At 38.7% G+C, this 12962-nt stretch overlaps 1 protein-coding gene across 1 annotated transcript in view; it reads left to right on the top strand.

Annotated features, from left to right (window-relative positions):
- Nucleotides 1-12962, top strand: part of sntg2 (syntrophin, gamma 2) — an 87108-nt gene that overhangs the window by 13114 nt on the left and 61032 nt on the right. Inside the window, 4 exon segments of the mRNA XM_052146199.1 lie at nucleotides 3945-4082; nucleotides 8757-8813; nucleotides 9054-9111; nucleotides 11105-11148. Of these exon segments, the coding sequence (XP_052002159.1) occupies nucleotides 3945-4082; nucleotides 8757-8813; nucleotides 9054-9111; nucleotides 11105-11148 (297 nt within the window).

Here is a 12962-nt window from a genome sequence, read left to right as displayed (position 1 = left end):
AAAGGTTGTTTTTGCAACTTAACCATATTTTAGAAATTTTCCCACTGAATTGATTCATTTGGTTGATACTTTTTTTCAGTCAAAAGATAAACATAAATTATAATGAAAGTCAAAATGTGAAATGTCATGGATCAATATAATATATTGAGAAAATCCATTATTTTGTAGAGGAGGCTCAAAATGAGAATTCTCGCCTATTTTGAAGCAAATCTACAGGTTAAAAATAACTTTAGAAACGTGGCAGCATCATGATGTTACTTTTACTCAGAGATAGTTAAGTGTATTACTAAAATCTGTTGACTTCAGCAACCCTTTTGCATTTTATGCCAGTGCCGTGTGTCCAAAAATGTGGAAAAACACATTTTGTGCTTTTCCAAAGTTTGAGAGCCTATAACTCCTGAAATGACTCTCTGTGGTCATTAAAAATCCCACTTCACGTAAAGAGTAGGGGTGTAACCCTGGTGTCCTGGCCAAATTCCCCCCATTGGCCCCTATCTATCATGGCCTCGTATTAATCTCCATCCCTGAATTGGCTACATCACTCTACTCTCTCCTCTCCACCAATAGCTGGTGTGTGGTGGGCATTCTGGCGCACTATGGCTGCTGTTGCATCATCCAGGTGGATGCTGCACACTGGTGGCGGTTGAGGAGATTCCCCCTATACTATGTAAAGTGCTTTGAGTGCCTAGAAAATCACTATATAAATGTAAGGAAAGGAAAGAAAGAAATATTAAAATATGTCTTAATATCTGTAAAAGATATCTGTATAAGAGAAAGGAGGAGGTGAGAACCGACTTGACAATATAAATAATAGTTTCATATAAAACTCAACCAAATAGACAAACACAGACACGCAGGTGTCGGACAGCTGCCCGTAAATCGCTCTCTCTGTCCCACTGCAGTCTCCAGTCGGCCTTTATCCCTCTCTGAGGCTTGATTAGCCTGATTAGGGGCCGGGTGTGCGGAATCACGACCTGGTCCACCCTCCGCCCTGTCACATTCCTCCCTTGTGCTCCCTGGCATGACGTACACCGGGGGAAGGACATGTCTTCCGCCCTGTCTGCCGGCAGGTCATCCCCGTGTACCTGGATGAGGGAGGGGACACAATCACTGTAACGGTGATCGTGCCAAATTAACAAAACATAATAATGAGAGGGGAAAACACGGAGTGGCAGTGCAAGAGAGAGAGAAAAAAAACACTTACTCGCCGGTCTCCGACATGCTGTAGCTTGGTCCTCGGCCACTCTTCCACCCTCTAACGGACAACAGCCGTGCCTCCCCGGGTGGATCGGAGGCAGTCCTCCGTCCCCTGGTGCACGGAACGGCCTCCATGTTTTTGTTGGGCAGTAGGGGTCTCCCTCGCCCCTGGCAGTGGTAACCGCTCCAGGCCCCTCCTCCCCTCGCAGTCGGCGGCCGTTCCTCCGCTTCCAGGCGGCAGATGGCCGCAGCTGCTCCTTTGAGGTGGATGGTAGCAGCAAGAACTCCACTATGGCCCATCCCTCCTCCTTCCTGGGTTTCGGCACCAGTGTAAAGGGATTAATGGAAAGGAGGCGGCGAGAACCGGCTTGACAATATAAATAATAGTTTAATATAAAAACCAAAAAGACAAACACACACACACACACACACAGGTGTCGGACAGCTGCCCGTAAAAATCTCTGTCGCTCCACCATCTCCGGTCGGCCCTTATCCCTCTCGAGGGCTAATTAGCCTGATTAGTTGCCGGGTGCGCGGGATCACGACCTTGCCCCGCCCTCTGCCCTGCCACAATATCCTTTTGAATTGTAGTTCAAAACAAACTTTCCGTTTTGTGTCTGCATTTTTAAAGACCTACTTGGTTAAATCCCAGAATTATGTGGCTCTCAAAATTGCTACATCCGTAAATTGCGAAATTTGAAATGAGAAATGTACCTAAATTTTAATGGTCGAAAACCAAATGTGGGTCACATGATAAAAAGCTAGATTGTTTGTTTGTTCCCCCCATGTCTATTTGAGGTACAAATAATGTTAAAACTAGAAATGTGCCTTTATTTAATAACATTAAAAACAAAAAGATCAAAATTTCAATTTTCAAGATTCCAGAAATCGCTACTTGGCATTTAAGCGACACACGTGGCTGTTCAGTTAGCGCAATACATTTATCATACACAACTGATATTAAATGTTATTTTTTGCAGTTCAGTCACTGGGACTGTATTTTGTTCAGGTCTCTACATACCTATATAAACAAAGTGCTATACTTTTTTTTATTTGTTTACCACTAGGCATCTGCTATATATATATATATATATATATATATTTAAAGTGATAGTTCACCTAAAGTGCAAATTCTTTCACCATTTGCTCACCCACAGGGCTGGACTGGTAATCTGGCATACCGGGCATTTTGCCGGTGGTCTGATGCACTTTGGGGCCGATCACAGGCAGACTTGGCCATCGGGAGAACCGAGCGGGCCAGTGGGTCGGCCGCGAAACTTGCCGAATGTGCCGCGATGAGCTTAAATGAGCCGCCGAGTTATGCAGAACGCACCACAAAACGCTGCAGCATAAAGACAGTGACCCCCCCCCCCCCATTATTCACTGAAAATTCCTAGCTCTCTTTGGCATATTTATGAGAGAAGTAGCAATGTCTGATTCTTGAACTAATCGTTCTTTTGAGTTTTTCATTGAATAAATCTGAATGATTTGTTCTTGAATCGGACCGATACGGTTCTCTGGTTCAACTCAATGAATCAATGGTCAGATTATCAGTGAATAACAACTTAAATTTCTCAATCGTTTTTCACATAAAGCTATTGTACGACCACAGAAGACTTAGAATATAGAGCGTGTCATGTCGATTACTTTTATGGTACTTTTTGTCATTTTAGACCCAGTCTAGATTCACCTTTAATATATGGAAAAAAGTGGCCAGGAAATTGTGTTCTAACGAAAAGTCATACAGGTCTGGAATGACATGAGGGTGAGTAAATGATGGCAGAACTTTCATTTTTGGGTAAGCTGTCCCTTTAAAACACAAAGATCTGGGCTGGTAATCAATAGGTTGCGGGTTCAAAACTCACCATTGTGCTTTTGTGCCCTTAAGACATTTTACACCAGGTTAATGTCAAAGCAACTTATCATGACAGTGTTCTGTGACAACAAAGACTTCATTTGATTCAGTGTTGTATTTCAGTAGCATTCTGAGAAGTATTTTTCACTCTAACAGCCACAGAAAGCCCCTCTTGGGACTCTTTTACAAGGGTAACTGTATTAACAGCCCTGTAGTGCTCCATCACTTTGTGCACAGAAAATTCAAAAATAATTGAAAGATCCACAGGCGACTTTTCTGTTGAAAACCATCTTCCCAATGTGGAATATTATACAGCGAGGAAAATAACAGGTCAATCTCTTTCTTTACAGTATGTGTTAAAGGAATAGTTCACCTAAAATGGACAATTCCGTCATCATTCTGTCATTAGATCTCATTGGTGTAGTGGGCTAAAGCACATAACTGGTAATCAGAAGGTCGCTGGTTTGATCCCCACAGCCACCACCATTGTGTCATTGAGCAAGGCACTTAACTCCAGGTTGCTCCGGGGGGATTGTCCCTGTAATAAGTGCACTGTAAGTCACTTTGGATAAAAGCATCTGCCAAATTCATAAATGTAATGACATTAAAGGGCTTTGGTTCTTGATAGTCTTGTAGCACGCCAAGTTTAAGTGAGATTTGAGAGATAGGTAGATTATTTTTTGACTCATTTTATGATACTTATATTGTGCTTTCATTGTGTTTTTTGGAGCCCCTTGTCACTATACATTTGCAGTGAATGGGAAAGAGCGCAAAAATGGTAAACTTCTTTTTGGGTTTGGAACAAATGAGGGTGTGAACATACAAAATATTTATGTGAACGTAAATATTTTGACATGTGCTTACAAAATGTATCTTTGTTTTTTCTCAACAGACAAAAAACGGACTTGCACTTTTGTATGATGAACACACTAGTAACACCTATGACGTTCGTTTGAAGTTGACGAAAGAGTTGTTAATCATACAAAAACAGGACGTGGTTTGCATTAACGGCAGCGTCTCCCACTTAAATGTAAGTACTGATGCTTTACCTCCAACTCAGTCATGATTCTTACACAAACACACACAGGATTTAATTGCATTGTTTTTTTAAGTCATATGTTTCTCATTCGTTCATCATTGGACGTCACAAACCAGGTGGGCGTGTTCTGTTAGTGATTGATTATAGAGATCCGTGAACAGTCCAATACAATACAATTTTTCATCAAATTTGACTCACCTGTCAAGGAGCACGTTACAGTTCATTGTTTGCAAGCATGCGACACATCATCATTCATATATTACGTCAAAGGTGCCAGCAGAGCTTTGGCCTATTTTCACAACTCTGATGCTGAAAGTCATTGAAACACTTCACTGTACAATTCATGATGGAGAACCAAATATACTGTATGCCAAGATCAGTATATTACATAACACAAAATATAACATTCATTTGGTTTAATGTTTCTATACAATACCAGTGGTTCTCAACGGGTGAGTGGCTTCACAAAAAAGCAATGCTAAATCAAAATAATAAAAAGCATGCAACTATTTTATTGTGCATAATTACAATAAAGACACAAATAGGCTAATCAACTTTTAAAAGGTGGTAAAACTGTTTCCCATATCATTTGTTGAGTCCAATCAAACTCTACAGTATTTTGGCGCATGTCTCTTGGTAGAAGCTCCTCAAATTAGGCAGATGTCAACATGGAGAGATTTTGTGACATAAACTCATCTTTGAAAACCATGAACAAACTACACAATGTAGTGGAAAAAGTATGTGAACCCCTTGGAATCAGCTGGTTTTCTGCATTAATTGCTCATAAAATTAGATCTTATTTTCATTAAAGTCACAAGTATAGACAAACACAATATGCTTAAGCTAACAACACACATACAATTCTAATCCTTCATGTCTTTACTGAACACATCCCATTAAACATTAACAGTGCTGTGGAAAAAGTAATTGAATCCCTAGGCTAAATATGATTAAAAAAAAAGCTAAATAAAGTCAGGAGTTTGCAAAACAGGCATCCACTTAATGAAACAAGATTGTAGATGAGGGTTAGAGCTTGTTTGACTTATAAAACGCACTAAAATATCAGCATCTGAAAAAAAAGCATCTGCTGACGTGGACCGTTTCAGAAGTTTTCAGAAGACCTTGGATCAAGAATGTAACCCATTCCAGCTTTATGCAAAGCAACCAAAGTTATTTCAAAGAGCTTTGATGTTCATCTTTCCACAGTTAGACAAACTGTCTATAAATGGAGATGATTTAGTACTATAGGTACTCTCTCTAGAAGTGGCCGTTAGATATTCATCTGTCCACAGTGAGACAAACTGTCTATAAATGGAGATGATTTAGTACTATAGGTACTCTCTCTAGAAGTGGCCGTTAGATATTCATCTGTCCACAGTGAGACAAACTGTCTGTAAATGGAGATAATTTAGTACTATAGCTACTCTCACTAGAAGTGGCCGTTAGATATTCATCTGTCCACAGTTAGACAAACTGTCTATACATGGAGATGATTTAGTACTATAGGTACTCTCACTAGAAGTGGCCGTTAGATATTCATCTGTCCACAGTTAGACAAACTGTCTATACATGGAGATGATTTAGTACTATAGCTACTCTCACTAGAAGTGGCCGTTAGATATTCATCTGTCCACAGTTAGACAAACTGTCTATAAATGGAGATGATTTAGTACTATAGGTACTCTCACTAGAAGTGGCCGTTAGATATTCATCTGTCCACAGTTAGACAAACTGTCTATACATGGAGATGATTTAGTACTATAGCTACTCTCACTAGAAGTGGCCGTTAGATATTCATCTGTCCACAGTTAGACAAACTGTCTATAAATGGAGATAATTTAGTACTATAGCTACTCTCACTAGAAGTGGCCGTTAGATATTCATCTGTCCACAGTTAGACAAACTGTCTATACATGGAGATGATTTAGTACTATAGCTACTCTCACTAGAAGTGGCCGTTAGATATTCATCTGTCCACAGTTAGACAAACTGTCTATAAATGGAGATGATTTAGTACTATAGGTACTCTCTCTAGAAGTGGCCGTTAGATATTCATCTGTCCACAGTTAGACAAACTGTCTATAAATGGAGATGATTTAGTACTATAGGTACTCTCACTAGAAGTGGCCGTTAGATATTCATCTGTCCACAGTGAGACAAACTGTCTGTAAATGGAGATAATTTAGTACTATAGCTACTCTCACTAGAAGTGGCCGTTAGATATTCATCTGTCCACAGTTAGACAAACTGTCTATACATGGAGATGATTTAGTACTATAGGTACTCTCTCTAGAAGTGGCCGTTAGATATTCATCTGTCCACAGTTAGACAAACTGTCTATAAATGGAGATGATTTAGTACTATAGGTACTCTCTCTAGAAGTGGCCGTTAGATATTCATCTGTCCACAGTTAGACAAACTGTCTATAAATGGAGATAATTTAGTACTATAGCTACTCTCACTAGAAGTGGCCATTAGATATTCATCCGTTCACAGTTAGACAAACTGTCTATAAATGGAGATAATTTAGTACTATAGCTACTCTCACTAGAAGTGGCCATTAGATATTCATCTGTCCACAGTTAGACAAACTGTCTATAAATGGAGATGATTTAGTACTATAGGTACTCTCACTAGAAGTGGCCGTTAGATATTCATCTGTCCACAGTGAGACAAACTGTCTGTAAATGGAGATAATTTAGTACTATAGCTACTCTCACTAGAAGTGGCCATTAGATATTCATCCGTTCACAGTTAGACAAACTGTCTATAAATGGAGATAATTTAGTACTATAGCTACTCTCACTAGAAGTGGCCATTAGATATTCATCTGTCCACAGTTAGACAAACTGTCTATAAATGGAGATGATTTAGTACTATAGGTACTCTCACTAGAAGTGGCCGTTAGATATTCATCTGTCCACAGTGAGACAAACTGTCTGTAAATGGAGATAATTTAGTACTATAGCTACTCTCACTAGAAGTGGCCGTTAGATATTCATCTGTCCACAGTTAGACAAACTGTCTATACATGGAGATGATTTAGTACTATAGGTACTCTCTCTAGAAGTGGCCGTTAGATATTCATCTGTCCACAGTTAGACAAACTGTCTATAAATGGAGATGATTTAGTACTATAGGTACTCTCTCTAGAAGTGGCCGTTAGATATTCATCTGTCCACAGTTAGACAAACTGTCTATAAATGGAGATGATTTAGTACTATAGGTACTCTCTCTAGAAGTGGCCGTTAGATATTCATCTGTCCACAGTTAGACAAACTGTCTATAAATGGAGATGATTTAGTACTATAGGTACTCTCTCTAGAAGTGTCCGTTAGATATTCATCTGTCCACAGTTAGACAAACTGTCTATAAATGGAGATGATTTAGTACTATAGCTACTCTCACTAGAAGTGGCCGTTAGATATTCATCTGTCCACAGTTAGACAAACTGTCTATAAATGGAGATGATTTAGTACTATAGCTACTCTCACTAGAAGTGGCCTTACAGCCAAGATGGCTAAAAGGGTGTGTGTGTGTGTGTGTGTGTGTGTGTGTGTGTGTGTGTGTGTGTGTGTGTGTGTGTGTGCGTGGGTTGCGTAACGCTGTGTGGAAGCTACCCTGTTTGTCACTCCGCACAAAGCTTCAGGTATTCTCGGCCACGGTCATTCCCTCCCTTCTCTATGCTTGCGAAACGTGGACCCCCCCCTAATGGAACATCTTCGCCGGTTAGAAACATTTAGGCTGGCCTGCCTAAGATCCATCCTGGGTTTAACCAGGCTGGATTGTGTGAGGAGCTCACAAATCTTTGAAAGATGTGGACAAAGTCCCATCGGTGAGCTCCTCCGGCAGGCGAGGCTGCGTTGGCTGGGTCATGTAGCCCTCATGCCCGGCCACCGCATTCCTAAACCGCTTTTGTTCGGCCGGATAGAGGGGGCTAAGCAGGCGCGGCACGGGCTGGAGAAGAGATGGAGTGGTTTGGTACAGGAGGATGTGGAGCTGAGTGGACTTGCCGATGACTGGTACAAGCAGTGTCAAGATCTTGTGAAGGACTCTACTGGCCAGTTGGAGGCAGTCGCCCTCCAACAACAACGGAGGGCAGAGGAGCGACGCTCACAACAACGAGCAGAGCGCCGGGTGGCTAAAGCACAGCAAGTTGGCACAGTAGGGGCACAGGAGGTGCATCAGCCAGTCATCTCAGTCAGTCGACCCGTGTCACCTATTGGATCTCTCCCATGACCTCCTGCCAGCGGGCGTTCGACACTTCACGTGGCCTTAACGTGCACATAGCCTGGCACAAGCGTCGTGGTGACGTCACCGCCACTTAATGGCGAATGGCGGTTGCGTGTGTGTGTGTGTGTGTGTGTGTGTGTGTGTGTGTGTGTGTGTGTGTGTGTGTGTGTGTGTGTGTGTGTGTGTGTAAAAGTTACTGTTTGGTTGTCACTCAACATCCAATGTAAAATCCAGGTCTTGAAGCAAAACTAGTTGAGAACCAATGGATTGTTCCCATTTAAAGGTTTTACTAATTATAAGATACATTTATAAGCTATTATATTTATTTATTTTCATTTTACTGATAAACTGTTAAATGTCCATGTCTTTCTAAATAATTGAATGTAATTAATGCCATGAATATTTTACCAACTAAATTCCCACTTTTTAAAGCACAGAACTGTTGTACTTCGACGGCAGGGGACTGGAGGTCTCGGTCTGAGCATCAAAGTAGGTTTATTTTAATATGTTAAGTGACTAAAGAACATGCTCTGGTATTGCACGCACATCTCTACAGGAGAGATCATCATTGCACAAAAGTAGTCTTTTAAAGTTTAAAGAGAACGATCAAGATTCATTACTTGATGCAAAAGAATCTTTGATGAGGCAATAGATTTGGAGTTTGGAAATGTAGTTAACAGATGTAAGATATGGTAGTCAATTACCTTCACGGCTCTTCATTTTTTCCAGGGCGGAGCGGAACACAAAGTGCCTGTGGTCATCTCTAAGATTTTCAAAGATCAAGTAGGTAAGTAGGTCTCCCATTTACTGTAAACTGGCCGTAGTCAGAGCAGAAAACGATATAAATATAAACTCTTTATGTTTAGTGCTGCTTGCTGTTGCTCATACTTCACTAACCTTGAGTGTTAAACTTAGGTCGTCCTGCACCATCAGTGTTCATTTTACATGTATTTTTTTTTGTCTTTTGATGAAAATGTGTTTTACATTTAGTCAGTGTTTCATCGTCGTATTCATTCATTTTAAGCAATTTTACACAGACTAAAATTGCATAAAATTGTATAAAAAATATATATATTTATATATATTGTAGTTGATATAAATGTGCAAAAACAAGCATTAAAATGTAACAGAAAAAACTTTAATCAAGTATTCAAATATTCAGACATTTTTAAACTATCTACAGTATAAAAAGTATTATTATTATACATTTTTTTTTAAGATTTACGAATTTCATCAAACTGAATTGTGTGGTTGACGATAATGTGCAAAATGAAAAAATAATAATAATAATAATAATATATATATATATATATCAAACTGTAAGAGACTAAACTATACTCAAATATATTAAAATATTTGTAAACTGTTTACAAAATGTAAAATGTACACATTTCATCTTTTTGAAAATGTTTAAAAAGCTAAATACAACTTAAATATGTTTGTTTCATTAATTTAAAAATAAATAAAATATTTGAACATATGGTTTGTTTGATTTTAATTGTATATTTAAGTCTTACAAAAATGTTAGCGTACAATTATTTCAATATTTATTAAACATATTAAAGATGTCAACAGTTCAGGATATCACGTTAAGATAACGTATTCTGCATTCTGACCGGTGCAGGTTCATTAGCTTCATTATCTGTACAGATTGTAATATTACATTTTTGTCGTAGATATTATGTAGGATGCGTTTAAATGTAATAATTAACCCGTTAGTAAAGTTCGTTCCTATTATATTCTCCTAACGCTCCCCTAACGTTCTTCTAACCTCTATACTGTGGTATCCTGCAACCCAAATAATCATTGTACCACAATATTGAAAACTGAGCATTAAACTGAATAAAAATTAATATAGATATTAAAGTAAATTATTCCTAAATATCCAATGATTTCAACACTGTCTAGTGTTTAATGATGATTCTGATCATTAAAATATGTTACTTATTAGATTGTCACACAAAAACAAAACTTCCCTGCAATATTCTAGGAAGGTTAGATTATGGTTAGATTATGGTTATAGAAATAAAAATGTAAAAATATCCATTAGAGAACATTATGTATAGTTTCTTATTAGGTTGTCACATAAAAACCTCCCTGCTACGTTTAGGGAACATTCGTTTATAGTTATAGAAAGAAAAACCTAAAAAAAAAAAAAACGTTCCCAGAATGTTTGTAATAGGTTCCCCAGAAAATAATCAAACAGGAACCACATGCTAACGTTTATGGGAACGTTCTGTGTTTTTTGGGTAGAGATTAATTGAGTGATAGTTTATGAACCATTTAAATATGTTTAAAAATAAACACAATGTGATTATTTGAGGTTATAAAAGAAATATTGAACTAGTACAATCAAAGCTTATGTTTCAACATGCCATGTGTGTCTTATGTGACTTTATTAATTTTTTATTGTAGCTAATTATAAGTAAAATAACCCAAGACGGGTTTTTAAACCCAGGGAGGTTTTACATTGTATTAGTTATTATTAACTTTTTAGATTTGAGATTTTTAGTCCAGAAATATATCCTCTCTTGGAGTTTCTTGACTTCAGAAAGCTTAAGACGTTTTTTTTTTTAATTGTCAGAATGAATTGAACTAAACCCCATATTTGTGTGAAATTCACCCCAAAGCGCCTCATGTCTTTGCTAACGCTAATGCTATACTGAAGGATTCATCAGACGCAAATCCTGATTGCTGTGACATCGCATAAGCCACTATTAAATGAGTAATTATATCCCAATCTCTCCATTAACCCCTGACCTCTCGGGCCGGGTCTGCAGCCGATCAGACGGGCATGCTGTTTATCGGCGACGCCGTGTTGCAGGTTAGTGTTTCTGGCTTTATGCACGCTCTCATTGTTGGCGCTGGCCTCGGTGGTGGGGGGGGGGTTGGGGGGGGGAGTTCGGCAAGCGTACATGTTTTAGTGACTGATGGTTTTACCTTTATCTCTTAGTATGAATCAGAGGAACGTCAATAAAGCAAGCGAGAAATAGTTTAAATTATCCAAAATAATGCACTAGTTAAGCATGCATAAGACAGTAATTAGCAATTAACTGACCGTAGATTAACGCTATTTTAGCCATACTTTACAACTTGTATAATGTCTCTCCTTTTGTGCAGAATGTAATGCAATTAATGCTGTTTCATATACCTATATAAATATCATATATAAAGTTTACTAAACAATATTAAGCCAGTTATTAAGGCTAATTAGTATTGGTTTTACTAATCAATTAAGTAGTTACTAATTAGTTACTACAATCTCCTATTCAAAATAACTGGTCACCCTGATGAAAATTGTACATATAATTTTTTTGTTTACATATTCAAGTTATAGGTTTAATTTGCATTAATTAGGTGTTATTTAAGTTTATTAAAATACTCATTATTGTTGGTTTTAATAAGATGGTACCTATACGTTGTAAAAACTTGACCCCCCATTCAAGTGATTGGGTTGTTTTGCTGTTATTAGATGGTATTATAAGTTTATTGAACTTATGATTATTATTGCTTTTACTAAATTGTTACTAAAGAAGTTTTATCAGGTGATTACCGTGTTTGCAGTAAACATAATGTATTATAATTGAAACATATGCAAAACAAATTTATAATATGAGTAGGTTAATTTATTAAAGCATTGTGAAGCCAATATTAATTAGCATTAATTTCTGGCTTAATATTGTTTGGTATACTTAACATATGATCTCTTAAAACTGAGCATTATGCATTATTTTCTGCACGGCGAGGTCACGTGACCGAGTCGAAGATTTCCAGTGAATGTCGACTTCAACCAAAGTTATCGTATGGATTCAGAAGTCTCAGAATATACAAGTAAATGATGTCAACATTTTAATTTTGGGTGAAATTAGTATTCGTTTAAAGGGGACCTATTGTGCAAAATTCACGTTTACATGGTGTTTGTACATAAATGTGAGTCGGCAGTGTGTGTACACAACCACCCTACAATGTTAAAAGTCTTTCTTATATTTCTATTCGTCATAAACAGTGTGTCAAAATGGACTGTTTTCATTTCTGCTCTAAAGTGATGTCACGTTAGAGCAAGCCCCGCCCACGACTGGTGACGGACTCCACCTTATTATCATAGCTCCTCCCCTGAGTGATCTACACACAGTTCACCATTTTTTTCTGTGCTGTAGCAGATACAGTGACAAGAATAATGTCTCAGCTTTGTAAGCGTCATTAGCTGTATATGGCTGAACTCAGGGCTGGACTGTTAATCTGGCATACCGGGCATTTTCCCGGTGGGCCGACTCACTTTGGGGCCGATCAGTGGCGGAATGGCCATCGGGAGAACCGAGCGAGCCAGTGGGTCGGCCACAAAACGGGCCGAATGAGCCACGATAAGCTGAAATGAGCCGGCGCATTATGCAGAACGGACCACAAAACGGCGCCGCGATATGCAGAAAAGGACAGCGAACACCCCCCCACTCAACTTTTGGGCCAGTTGCTATGTAAAATCCCGAGCCGATTCCTCTTCCCAGTCCAGCCCTGCCTGAACTCCGGTATTTACGCTGATTTGTTGTTGCTTTAGTATCCGAAGCACAAGCTGTAAAGGATCAGACCTCTTCCAGAAAGGGGGCGGGAGCAGCAGCTCATTTGCATTTAAAGAGACACACA

The sequence above is a fragment of the Xyrauchen texanus genome, chromosome 16 (genome assembly GCF_025860055.1).
Source record: "Xyrauchen texanus isolate HMW12.3.18 chromosome 16, RBS_HiC_50CHRs, whole genome shotgun sequence".
NCBI lineage: Eukaryota > Metazoa > Chordata > Actinopteri > Cypriniformes > Catostomidae > Xyrauchen > Xyrauchen texanus.
Note: the sequence above shows the minus strand (reverse complement) of the source record. Positions and strands in the feature narration are given on the sequence as shown.